The 14,336-nt window shown below is 42.3% G+C and overlaps 1 protein-coding gene across 3 annotated transcripts in view; it reads left to right on the top strand.

Annotated features, from left to right (window-relative positions):
- col22a1 (collagen, type XXII, alpha 1) overlaps positions 1-14,336 on the top strand; it is a 339,481-nt gene that overhangs the window by 145,289 nt on the left and 179,856 nt on the right. For all 3 annotated transcript variants that reach the window (XM_078215791.1, XM_078215792.1, XM_078215793.1), the window contains 4 exons: positions 3,515-3,631; positions 6,773-6,817; positions 10,254-10,307; positions 13,476-13,514. In XM_078215791.1, the coding sequence (XP_078071917.1) occupies positions 3,515-3,631; positions 6,773-6,817; positions 10,254-10,307; positions 13,476-13,514 (255 nt within the window). The remainder of the gene's footprint in view (positions 1-3,514; positions 3,632-6,772; positions 6,818-10,253; positions 10,308-13,475; positions 13,515-14,336) is intronic.

Below are 14,336 nucleotides of genomic sequence, written 5' to 3' on the forward strand. Positions count from 1 at the left end.
AGTTCATCTCAGATAAGTCAGCAGTGAGGGGATTGCAATTGATCAATGCCTTGCTCATTCCACTCCTAATTGGTATCCCATTACTGCTGTTGTACTGTATAGCAGATCAAGCTTTCAGTATATAAGCTAAAATGCTGCTATTACTTGATAAAGTCAAACATAAAGAATGATAAATTTGGATCACTCATTATCAAACTGTAATTTAAAAATGTAATTTTGTTATACATCGTTAAAGTATATTTTGAGGAAACAGTTTTTAAGTGACCAAATGACCATAAGACATAGGAGCAGAAGTAGGTCATTTGGCCCATCATGTCTGCTCCACCATTCAGTGAGATCATGACTGATCTGACATGCTAATCCTCAACTCCACTTTCCCGCCTTATCCCCATAACCATTGATTCTCTTATTGATTAATAATCTGTCTACCACAACCTTGAACACACTTAACAACCCAACCTCTACAGCCCCCTGAGGTAAGGATTTTCACAGATTCACAACCCTCTGAGAGAGGAAATCCTCCTCATCTCTGTCTTAAATGGGCAACCACTTACTCTGAGATTATGTCCTCTGGTTCCTAGACCTACCCACAAGTGCATGAAGAAGTGATAGAATGAATCACTGTTTTGTGTCATCAATGTAAACAAGGTTTATGTTTGCTCACCAAGGGCTGAATTTTCCTGTTCTGCCACTACGGGAATCATAGAGGGCAAGGGGCGCACCATGGAAAAGTCTGCTTTTGTCCCGAAACCCCGGAAAATCCCATCCCAAGTGCTCTGAGTAAATTGCAACCAGACAAAGATAGGTACAGCCTTGAAGATGGGTCCATACGTATTTTGATTTTTGTTCCCGATGAAGATGTTTGATCTTTGCATCCTGATCTCCATAAAGTGAATGGGGATAATTTTGAAAAGTGCAAAATGGACAATAGAAAATCAGTTGTCCATTTTAAATCTATCCCACTTTTCATATACTTTCCTGGAAAATTATTTTCATTTACATAATTGGAAGAGATATAAAATTGACGACTGATTTGCTTTATTTCAAAGTCAGAATTGACTCCATTGTATAGAAAAAATATATTCTGGACACCTCTTATTAGTATATGACACCGCACCACTGAGGACTTGAGTTTTATTTAGATTTTTTATAGACTTTCTTTTCCAATTTTCTTTCTTCCTCTGCAAAAGATAATGACAAAATGGGATATCGATCTATAAATGGCCCACAGATCTCCAATAACTTGTCCAAGTGACTATATATACTGAGGCTCATTAATGGTTTTTTTTAACCACAGTTGAGCACTCTCGCCCTTCCCAGTTTCATCCTTCCTTTGCACCCACATAAACAGTTCCCAGCAAAGTTCTCTGCACATCAGTCAGATGGAGAATTTTTGCAGCTATGAACTACTGAAGCAGTGCAGCATGCCTAGTCCATCACGCAAATCAGCCTCCCACCCATTGACTCTGTCTACACTTCCCGCTGCCTCGGCAAAGCAGCCAGCTTAATTAAGGACCCCACACACCTCGGACATTCTCTCTTCCACCTTCTTCCGTCAAGAAAAAGAAACAAAAGTCTGAGGCCACGTACCGACCTATTCAAGAACAGCTTTTTCCCTGCTGCTATCAGACTTTTGAATGGACCTACCTCGCATTAAGTTGATCTTTCGCAAAACCCTAGCTATGACTGTGACACTACACTCTGCACTCTCTCCTTTCCTTATCTATGAACGGGATGCTTTGTCGGTATAGTGCGCAAGAAACAATATGTTTCACTGAATACCAATACATGTGACAATAATAAATCAAATCAAATCAAATAGTGACATTCCAGCTGAGATCGGTTTGACTTTGCAAATCTGGAATTGAATACTGGACCTTACCGATCTGTACGGTTCAGTACTATACTGAATAATACGTTTACATCAACAACCACAAGCATTTACACATCAATGTAAGAAATACTCAAAGGTGCTTGACAGAAACACATCAGGCAAAAATTCATGCTCGGCCAAAGAAGAGGTTTTAAGGCAGATCAAAGGAAAAGTGATATAGAGATAAGCAAGTTTCAGTAGAAAATTCCAGTGTCTGGGGCCTGGAGAGCTGAAAACACAGTCAGGAATGGTGCAGTGAAAGCAGTAAGGTGCACCAAGAGGCCAGAATTTTCGGAAGTAAAGTCACAAAGGGATTTGAATGCAAGTTGAAACTGTTATCATAGAAGAACCATAGAATCCCTACTGTGCAGAAGGAGGCCATTTGGGCAATTGAGTCTGTAACGACCACAATCCCACCCCATAACCCCATGTATATACCCTGCTGGTTCCCTGACACGAAGGGGCAATTTAGCATGGCCAATTTACCTAATCTTTTGACTGTGGGAGGAAACTGGAGCACCTGGAGGAAATCCACGCAGACACAGGAGAATGTGCAAACTCCATATAGACAATCACCCGAGGCCGGAACTGAACCCAGCTTTCTGGCACTGTGAGGCAGCAGTGCTAACCACTATGCATCATGCCGCCCTAGATTTCAACTTTTGGTGGACCAGAAACTGATGTCAATCTGATAGCAGCAGGTAGTGGGTAAATTGAAACTGAGTGCAGATTAAAGGCAACAGAGTTGAAATGTATGCAGGGTGGAGGGCAGCCAGGACTGTCTTGGAATTTTAGAATCTCAAGCTGACAAAAACATTAGATTTGATTTGATTTGATTTATTATTGTCACATGTATTAATATAAAGTGAAAAGTATTGTTTCCTGCGTGCTATACAGCCAAAGCATACCGTACATAGAGAAGGAAAGGAGAGAGTTTAGAATGTAGTGTTACAGTCATAGCTACAGGGTAGAGAAAGATCAACTTAACGCAAGATGGTTCCATTCAAAAGATTGATGACAGCAGGAAAGAAGCTGTTTTTGAGGGTGGCACGGTGGCACAGTGGTTAGCACTGCCGCCTCGCAGCGCCAGGGACCGGGTTCAGTGGGTGACTGTGTGGAGTTTGCACGTTCTCCCCGTGTCTGCATGGGCTTCCTCCGGGTGCTCTGGTTTCCTCCCACAGTCCAATTATGTGCGGGTTAGGTTTGGCCATGATAAATTGACCCTCGTGTCAGGGGGGTTAGCAGGGTAAATATGTGGGGTTACGGGAATAAAGCTTGGGTGGGATTGTTGTCGTTGCCGACTCGATGGGCTGAATGGCCTCCTTCTGCACTGTAGGAATTCTATGATTCTATGAGTCGGCTGATAAATTTCCTCAGACTTTCGTATTATGAAGGATTTGGTGGAAGATGGGCTGAGTCTGGGTAGATATGGGGCGATGTTATGGAGGAGGACAGAAGCAATCTTTATATTGGAGATGTGTGGCAATAGAGTGAGCTGGAGGTCAAATAGAATGGTGAGCTTGCAAAATGTTGACTTCAACATGAGGCATTGTCAAGGAGGAGAATTCTCCTACTATTCTTACACCTCTTATCCACTCATCCTCTATTTCTGACAACCATTTTCTTTCTCATTTGTTCCAGTGTCAGATTACACTCGCTACCCAACTTCCTCAAATGGAGATCTCAACAACACCACAACCACCTGCTGAGGCTGACAGTGCAAAGACCATTAACTGTTCCTGCCACAAGGGAGAGAAGGTAATAAGAGTAATTGATTGAATTAGAGGATTGCCATTGCTTACCATATCCAAAGTCAAAGGATACAAGCAGGACAGTGGGTAAAATAAAGATAGGAAATGCTGGAAATACTCAATGGCCGGAATTTTACCATCCCGTCCGCCACGGGAATCGGAGTGGGTGAGGGGCGGACAATGCAAATGTCCATTGATCTCGGGCAGGATTTTATAGTTTTGGGACAAGCAAGGCCATAAAATCCCATCAAAATGTCAGGCAGCACCTGTGGAGACAGAAACAGAACTAACATTTGACTAATTTTTCACCTGAAGGGTGAACGGTCTTTGGTTATCTGACGTTTATGGGAGTAGATTATGAAATACTTGGGAAAAGACTAAACTTCTTTTCATTCTTTTCTTTCTTTGGAAAGGATTCAATAGCAAATGGTTCAAACAAGAATGAATGTGTGGGGAATGCATTTCAATGTCTCTGCTCAAAATAAACAACAACAAATTTTAAACAGCACTTGTGTTGCTGGAGTTGAACATGCACTGGATGAGTGCAGTCTTCTCTCATCCCTGGGAGCTGGATTTAAATCTAGACCTGACTAATGCAATTGAAGTTTCCTCTCACCTTCCCTGCTGCCCATGTTAAATTTGTTTCAATCAGTTCCAGTTGTGCTGCCTTTTGCAGTTCAGACACACAATGCAAAATTAACCAAACTGTGCAAAATATAATGCTGTTTGGTGTGAAATATAGAAGAACAGAGAAAGAAATTGCATTGGGATAATGCAAGTCTTTTTTTGACTTCAATTCATAATCTTAACCCATCGATATAATTTCTGGAAAAAGTCACGAGGATATTCTTATTTTTAAAATCATGCATACAGGAGATACAGCACATTACCAAAGTTTGTCCACATTATTATTCTCATGAAAATTATGAATCCCTGACATGTATCTTAATGCTTAGGTCAACATGTGCATACATTGTGCAGAATTCTCCCATTGAATCATAGAATCCCTACAGTGCAGAAGGAGGCCATCAGCCCATCGAGCCTGCACCGACAACAATCCCACCCAGTATCCCATCCCCCAACCCCTCTCTCTGGAGAGAGTGATATGAGTGTGCTGGATTGGACCTTACATACAGCGCTGAGGATTTCGAATCTGCCAACTGACAGTGGGCGACCAATCAGCTGCACGCCCACTGTCAGTTGGCAGAGAAGTGCTCAATTATGTAGAATTAAAGGGGCTCTATGTGCCAAATCAGGCACATGCTCACATCAGTCTGAACACAGGAACGGTGGCAGCGAAACAGCTCACCAACGCACTTGGAAAAAATAGATGAATTTTGTTCATTTATGCAGATGCAAAGACATTGATGTTTTTTTTTCTCGTTCCTCGCATTAAAAAGTATCAGGCTTACCATGAGTTATAAGTGAAGAAAGGACACAGATCTTTTGCTTTCCATCTTGATAATTGGTCAGCTGATGATAACAACATCTAGTTATTAACGGCTCTCTGTAATGATAATGTTTACTTCAAGTGGGTAATACCTACCAGACTGTTTTTTTCTGTACTGTCTGAAAGCAATGGCTAAAGACTAGTTACAGAAACTTCATATCCAAAAGAAGTTGGTGCTTGGCTCTATGTAGAAAACTTAAATACCTTTACGTCATTCGCAATGACCATTTTGAAATATCTCCAATGTTTCTTTGACTGGATTGAAACATCTCAACAGTGTAACATGATATATGTAGAGAATCTAAATTTTATTACACTCTGTGCGACGGCCATTTTGAAATGTTCGTAATTTTATTTCAGATATTTCCTGAATAGAGTATGTTTCTGCAAAAATAAAGTAGTTGGTACTTGGAAATTGGAATACTTTTATTTGAAAATAAATTCTATGTCTAGGAACTTGATTGAAAAATAAAAGAAAACCTATATTATTGCAATGATTTATGTATTGAATTTAGCCATCTAAAAATGATGTGCTAGATTTACCATGCAACCCGTCACATGTTTCACGGCATTAGAATGATTATTTCAAATTGTTTAGGCTCAGTGGTAGTACATATGCCTCTGAATCTGAAGATTGTCTGTTCCAAGTCCTGCTCCAGAAACAGGAGTATATAATCTTGGTTAACATTTCACTGCAGTACTGATAGAATGCTGCACTGTCAGAGTTGCCGTCATTCTCATAAGATGTTAAACTGAGGTCCTGCCTTCCCACTCAGGCAGATATAGAAGATCCCATGGTACTAGTTTATAAGTTCATAAGTTCATACAATGTAGGAGCAGAATTAAGCCATTCAGCCCATCGAGTCTGCTCCGCCATTCGATCATGGCTGATATGCTCCTCATCCCCATTTTCCTGCCTTCACCCCATAACCCTTCAACCCATTACCAATTAAAAATCTGTCTAACTCCTCCTTAAATTTACTCACTGTCCCAGCATCCACCATACTTTGGGGTAGTGAATTCCACAGATTCACAACCCTTTGGGAGAAGTAGTTTCTCCTCAATTCTGTTTTAAATTTGTTACCCCTTATCCTAAGACTATGACCTCTTGTCCTAGAATGTGCCCCACAAGAGGAAGCATCCGTTCCACGTCTACTTTATCCATACCTTTTATCATCTTGTATACCTCAATTTTATCTCCCCTCATTCTTCTAAATTCCAGAGAGTATAGACCTCAACTGTTCAATCTCTCTTCATACGACAAATGCCTCATCTCTGGAATCAATCAAGTGAACCTCCTCTGAACTGCCTCCAATGCCACTGCACCTTTCCTCAAATAAGGGGACCAAAACTGTGCACAATAGTTTGAAGAATAGTGGTAGTTTCCCTGGTATCCAGGCCTAATAGTGATCCCTCAACTGCAATTACTAAACCAGAACTTATTTGACAATTATTTTAGCTACCTCAACAGGAAACTGTGGTATGCTGTTTTCTGAGCTGATAACTATCCAAAGAAATACTCCTTACATTCTGAACATACCTGGGCAGATTAGCTTGTCAACTCTTTCTAAATAGAGTGCACTTAACCCCTATATTTCTGACCATTGATTTGATACAGCCTTGAAACAACTGCTGATGTCTCTATGTGATGTGCTTCTAATATTTGTTTCTGAATTGCAATTGTTTTGAATTTTACAGGGTGACCATGGTCTACCTGGGTTTCAAGGACCGAGAGGCCTAAAGGTGAGATTAGATGGAGAGGACCAAGAAGGTGGCTTGTAATTATTTAAAAAGTTATGTTTGGATTTTGCTGGATGATGTTGTATTAATAGACAAAGGGCAGGACTTTCCACCTCACTGACAGGAAAGGCTGGAAAGTTTCGGCCAAAGGAAATTTCTCCTGAACATATCTGATTCAAAGTTCTTTCACTTGGGATCGGCAACAACCCCTTTTTATCTCTAATATCCAAGCTGCAATCTGAAATGGACTGATGAGATGTAAAATGTTCCTTCTGTCAAATAAAATAATTCCAGGTGAGATGAGTTCGGTCAACTCATAGTCACAACTCCCCACAACTAAACATTTGTGAGTAAATGAAGAAAGTGCTGGAAAACTCAACAGGTCTGGCAACATCTGAGGAGAGAGAGAGAGAGAAAGAAACAAGAGTTCACATTTTAGAGCGAAATTTCCCATTCGGCCTACCATGGGAATCGTTGCAGGCGAGGGGTGCGGGGGAGGGGGGGGGGGTGTTGGGGGCGGACCATGGACAGGCCCGTTGACCTCGGGCAGGATTTTCTGGTTTTGGGGTGAGTGTGGCCAGAAAATTCCGCCTTCCGAGTCCAGTATGACTCTTCTTTGGAACTGGAGAGAAGTAGAAATGCTGTTGAAAAAGGGGACAGGAATAGGTGGAGCAAAATGGAAGGTCAGGGAAAGGTTGGATAGTGGGGAGATTAAATGACAAATATGTCATGGAACCAAAGGGAGTGGTAATGAGAGTATTCATGATACAAGGCATTGGACCAGAATTGGTGGGAATGGCAGAATAAAGGCCAGCAGTCTCTGCAAAAAAAAGATATAGAATGGCAATTCGGGGGGGGCGGGGGGGGGGGGGGCGGGGGGTGGAATAACTTAAAATGGAAGACAAAGTTTATGGTCTGGAGTTGTTGAACTCAACTCAATGTTGAGTCCAGAAGGGCTGCAAAGCGCCTAATTGGAAGATGAGATGCTATTTCTCTAGCTTGCAATGCACTTCACTGGAACATTGCAGCAGGCCAAAGTCAGAAATGTGAGCATGAGAGCAAGATGGTGAATTGAAATGGCAAGCGACAGAAAGGTCGGGGTCATGCTTGTGGACTGAACAAAGGTATTCTGCAAAGCGATCACCAAATCTGTGTTTGGTATGCCCAATGTAGAGGAAACCACATTGTGAGCAGTGAGTACTCTAGGTTATGTTGAAAGAATTACAAATAAATTGTTGCATCACCAGGAAGGAGTCATGTGACCTGCAGCAGCGATCTTTTTTTGGTTTTGCAAAAGTCCACCAAAAAAGCAAAAAGAAACTAGGTTTACTGCACACAGTTTTGTACTCTCACCTTTCCTTCTCTATATACCATATGCTTTGTCTGCATAGCGTGCAAGAAACAATACTTTTCACTGTATATTAATTCATGTGACAATAATAAATCATATAAATAAAACTCAAAATATAGCCATTCAGATAATAATCTGCCTGCCTGATTTTGCTACCAAGTGGATAACCTCACATTTATCCACATGATACTGCATCTGCCATGCATTTGTGCATTTGCCTATTCACTGAGCTTGACCAAATCACACTGAAGCATCTTTGCATCTTCTTCACAGCTCACCCTCCCACCCAGCTCTGTGTCATCTGCAAATTTGGAGACATTGCATTTAGTTCCCTCATAGAATAGATCATAGAAACCCTACAGTACAGAAAGAGGCCATTCGGCCCATCGAGTCTGCACCAACCACAATCCCACCCAGGCCCTACCCCCATATCCCTATATATCTTACCCACTAATCCCCCTAATCTACGCATCCCAGGACACTAAGGGGCAATTTTAGCACGGCCAATCAACCTAACCCGCACATCTTTGGACTGTGGGAGGAAACCGGAGTACCCGGAGGAAACCCACGCAGACACGAGGAGAATGTGCAAACTCCACACAGACAGTGACCCAAGCCGGGAATCGAACCCAGGTCCCTGGAGCTGTGAAGCAGCAGTGCTAACCACTGTGCTACCGTGCCGCCCATCATCTAAATCATTAATATATATTGTGAATAGCTGGGGTTAGGAACAATCTCTGCGGACCCCACTAGTCAATGCCTGCCACTTCATTGTTTCCTGTCTGCCAACTTGTTTTTTGATCCATCCCAATTCACTACCCCCAATCCCATGCACTTTCATTTTCCACGTTAATCTCTTATGTGGGATCTTGTCAAAAGTCTCCTGAAAGTCCAAATAAATGACATCCACTGACCACCACCCACCCCCCATCAACTTGTTACATTCTCAAACAATTCCAGTAGATTTGTCAAGCATGATTTCCCTTCCATAAATCCATACTGAATTTATCCAATTCTGCCACTGTTTTCCAGCTATACTGCTATTAAAGCTTTGAAAATGGACTCTAGAATTATAGACCAGGCTGACTGTTTAAGATTTTAGCAATTGATTTCTAAAGATTTCCATTCTTAACCAAAGTGGAACTTAGCACATGGATGTGAAGGGCAAGCCTGAAGCATCTTCAGCCAAATGTGCCAAGTGGATGATACTAATCAGCCTCCTCTTAAGGTTAGTCCAAGATATCAGAGTCCAGCAAATTTGATTCGCTCCACATCACATTAAGGAACAGATGATTGCACTGGACACAGCAAACTATCTGGGTCCTGACAACTTCCTGTTAATAGTGCTGAACATCTGTGTGGCAGAACTAGTCAGTTCCTTCGCCAATCTGTTCCAGTAGACATCATAGAATAATACAGAGCAGAAGAGGCCCTTCGGCCCATCAAATCTGCACCAAAACATTAGAAACACCTGAACTCCCACCTAATCCCATCTGCCAGCACTTGACCCATAGCCCTGAATGTTATGAAGTGCCAAGTGCTCATCCAGTTACTTTTGGAAGGATGTGAGGTAACCTGCCTCCACCACCCTCCCAGGCAGCGCATTCCAGACCACCACCATCCTCTGGGTAAAAAAGTTAAGAAAAGCTGGCCTTTATACCAAGACAATATTCGATCGAGAATGGCACCAAGGAGCCTGAGTGAAACTCAATTCAACAGGATTCAAAGGGGAAACCCTTCACACAAGTTGTCCTTTTGTCGTCAATGAAAGGCTGAGGTGAATGGCTAAGATTTGTACACAACACAAATTTTAAAAATGTAGCTGAAAAGATGCAGTTAATCAAAAAGTACTGATTAAGTAATACCGAAGTTGAACTTCATAAAGCCTCCTCAATGTAGAAGGTTACCTTGGTGAAACCTTTTGCCTCCTCCCTTTACACACAGACACATTTGCCACCACTAAATGATAGTAATTGTGTCAGACTCCACTGGAAAAATGCTTGTGATGGATTGATACAAATAAACCTGTGATTAGTTAAACAGCTATTGACTTGAACTTAAAAGCTTGTTTTCATTTCTTGCTTGCAGGGTGAGCCGGGTCAAATGGGAGCTTATGGTCTCAAAGGAGAAAAAGGAGAATCAGTAAGTACTTACAGACTGAATGGAATTTCTATATCTTTGGTGGTAACATGGTGGGATAACATCTTGGTGTCGGCTTCCTGAATTCTATCTCTAAGCTGGCACTTCAGTGTTGCATTATCAGTTGAAATGTTGAACTTTTAAGCACCTTTGCAGATGGGCTCACATGGATGCAAAATACGATATTGTGGTATTGTTCGAAGAGGGGCAAAGAAACCAAGATTTCTTGTTCAAATAGTCATTTGGCAGCACAGAACTTGAGTATTGCTGAAAAAAGAGACACATCAAAGCTTTTTGTCTTGCACTCATCAGGTCTCTTCGCAAGAATACCAGTATAAGGTGAAAACAGCAATTTATTCTATTTGATAAGTGAGTGCTGATTGGCTTGCAAGTGGACTCTGTTCTTTGCCCCTTATATTGACAATCCTGCAAAGTGTCCTGATGAGTGCAAGGCAAAAAGATTTGACATGTCTCTTTTTTCAACAATTTCTTGTTCAGCCAGTACTACCAAAAACAGATTAGCTGGCCAATCATCTCAACATGTTTCTAGGATTTTGCTGACACAAAATGATTGCTGCGACTGCCGACATAATAAGTTATTGATGTGCTTTATTGTTTCAAGACCTTTTGAGATTTTTTAGCGTGATAAGGTGCATTACCAAACAGATAATGATAGAATCCAGCATTGAAATGACCATTCAGCCCATCATTTCTATGCTAGCTCCTTGTCAGCGTAATCCAAAACCTAATCTCACTGTGCTCCTGTAGCCCAGCCCAGCAACTTCCACTGCTTCAAATATTTATTACATTTTCCATCAGAAGTTACAATAGTCTCTGCCTTTAACCTGACCCATCCTCACTTTACAACTCTCCATGTAAAAATAAAATATCCTCCTTTCCTCTCCCATTCTAGTGCTTTTACGAGTGATATAAAAATGGAAAATGCTGGAAAAAAAATCAACAGGTCTGTGGAGAGAGAAAGGGTGAGATTTTCCAGTCCTTTTTGCTGGTGGGATCTTCTGGTCCCACTGGAGGCAACTCCCCCTCCCATGGTGGATTCCCAGCGGCAGGAAGGGAGAGCCATGCAAAATGCCATAGACATCAGCCAAACTGGAAAATCCACCTTCACTGCTGGAAAACATGCCATTGGAGTCGGGGGGTGGTAGTTGGGGAAAATCCCAGCCAGAGTTAATGGCCGATATTATACAACCTTGCCTGGGTGAGACTCGTAAAATCCCGCCCAAGACCAACAGAGAATTCCAGGGTGGACGTGCTGGTAAAATTCCGGCAAATGTTTCAAATCCATACATCTCTTCTTCAGAGCTGACTCAAAATTATCCTTGTACCAGTTGTTCTCTTCCCCCTTCCATTAAAGGGTGTTGGTTTAATGAAAAAACCATGAACAATTAAAAAACAAATATTCACCAAATAAATGATGCATAAAAGGAAGCACTTCATTTATAAAGCATTCAGTAGATGCCCTGTAGGCACTGCAAAGGTCATCGATAACTATTCATGTTCTCTGACTCTACACACAGAAGTATTCCCTTTATTTTAAATAATCGTCCATCAACCATTTTCTCGCTGCTATACATGTTTGCACCTTTCTGTTTAACAGAGTTACTTCCTCAAGTTACTCTCTTGAAACATGTTGGGTAGAATTTTTTCAAATAAACAAGTGGGAAAAACAAGAGGTTTTCTCATCTGTTTTTTTTCAGCAAGATAGATAATGGTAATTTACAACATTCTGTCCAATACAGAGGCCATAATGTGAATTTCACCAGTAGGGGGAAAGGTGGAGTCACAGCTCACCGGGAAGCCGACTGCTGAGTTCTGGGGATGCCATTGTGCGGGTGCCCTGATCTCCCAGTGTACAATGTATATAGTGTGCACAGTATACTGGGAGATCTGTCACCCACTTCCCCTCCACCCACGGACATTGACCCCCGATTGCCTCCTACAACCATGGACGCAGCCGATCGCCTCCCCAAGGTCAGCTCCATCAATCACCCCCCCAATCACCGCCCGGATGATTGCCACTCCGCCTGATCGCCACCGGGCTGGTCCACCGCCTCCCCTTTTCACACTCCAAAGGACCTCCCATCCCCCTTACCTCCACCTGTCATGGCCCAGCCCCCCTTAGAACCTTCCCCCCATCCCCCACACCCCCATCAGTCCTGGCACTACCTGGTGCCCGGTGGGCAGTGTAAGGTTGGCATGCCAGGTAACCAGTCTGGCGCTGCCCAAAGGGCATTGCCTGGCCCTACCCCTAACCATCCAGGGGCTTCAATGGCCTCTGGTCTCACCTGCAAGCCCATCACATCTGGTCCCCATTGGTGGGGAACATCTATGATCCTCGCCGGTGAGGACCTTGACCGGTGAGTGGACTAAGGCAAGTGAGCCCAGATTACTGTGTCATGAATATTTAAATCAGCCTCATTGCCTCCCCGGGCTTGAGGCTAATTTCACTGTCATAATGGGGCCGGCAAAATCGAGAGAGGCAGAAAATCGGGCGAGAACCCAATGTTTCACTTCTGGTCCTATCTTACCGGCTTGCCAAGCCAATGGAGCTGGGAAGATCCCGCCCATCATTTCAAAATGGGGGAAAATCCCTATAGTATCCCTTGATGTAGAGATGCCGTTGTTGGACTGGGGTAGGCACAGTAAGAAGTCTCACAACACCAGGTTAAAGTCCAACAGGTTTATTTGGTAGCACGAGCTTTCAGAGTGCTGCCCCTTCATCAGGTGAAGAGGCAGCGCTCCATAAGCTCGTGCTACCAAATAAACCTGTTGGACTTTAACCTGGTGTTGTGAGGCTTCTTACTATAGTATCCCTCAGCAGAAGTTTCCAAAACCCCTGGTTACAGCTGTGTTAGCCATTTATACCATCTCTTCATGTGTTCACTGATTTCCCAACTTAAATTGCAAAGGGACACAATTCCTGACGCATGTGTTTAACAAGTGCCTTCCCTTAAAGTAGGCCTCCAGAGATTGACAATCGCCTTTGCAAAGAGACCAACAATTCTTTGACAAAGTTAAGTACTTAGATCGTTCATGATATAACTGAGAAAGATGAAAGAGAATTGGACCAGTTTGATTGTGATATTTTTAAGTTCGCGTTTTTGATTGCAATGCGAGGAAGCTTAACTGATAATATTCATTATATTCCAGGGCAGGATAAGCTACACTTCACAAGGAAAAGGTGAAAAGGTAAGACCATTATTTGTTAGGCTGGGATAAATTCACCATCAAATGAGTGCCTGCGCATCAGAAAAATAATAACAACAAAGCATATTTGACGAGGGTTTGGATAAAGCAGCCCATTTTCGTGCAAAACTGAAAAATTAAAAAATGTAAGTTTGAAAACAATCTCAATTTGCACAAATAAAAGCAAACTACCCTGAATGCTGGAGATCTGAAATATAAACAAGAAATGCTGGTAAATCTCAACAGGTCTGGCAGCATCTGTGGAAAGAGAAACAGAGTTCCAGTTCAATGCGATTCTTCTCTGGAACCGGAAAGATGGAGAAATGTGATGGGCGAAAAAGGGGGGCAGGGTCAGATACAGCAAATGGGAAGGACAGGGATTGGTTAGATGCTGGGGTAGACTAACTGACAAAGATGTCACGGGACAAAATGCAAAGGGAGTCGTCATAGTGGTATGAAAGAAACAATGGTCCAAAGTAGTTGTTAATCGCAGAAAAAAGGTCCATGTTGTCTGAAAGCAAAAAACATGAACTACATAATGACACTTGGGGGAAAGAAATGCAAAATGGAGGCAGAATAAGGGTCTGAATTTGTTGAACTCAATATTGAGTCCAGAAAGCTGTAAAGTTGTAAAGTGCTTAATTGAATGACGAGGTGCTGTTTCTCTCCAATTTACATACATCCTTTTCTAAAGGTGTTAATACAGTATAATTCCTGTATCATTGGCAGACCCACACCGCCCTCCATTTCTCCCTGTCTGATTAACAATTGGGGTGCTATCAAGTGATTAAGATTGGATTGATAATCAAAAAAAAAACAATAACT

The sequence above is a fragment of the Mustelus asterias genome, chromosome 7 (assembly GCF_964213995.1).
Source record: "Mustelus asterias chromosome 7, sMusAst1.hap1.1, whole genome shotgun sequence".
NCBI lineage: Eukaryota > Metazoa > Chordata > Chondrichthyes > Carcharhiniformes > Triakidae > Mustelus > Mustelus asterias.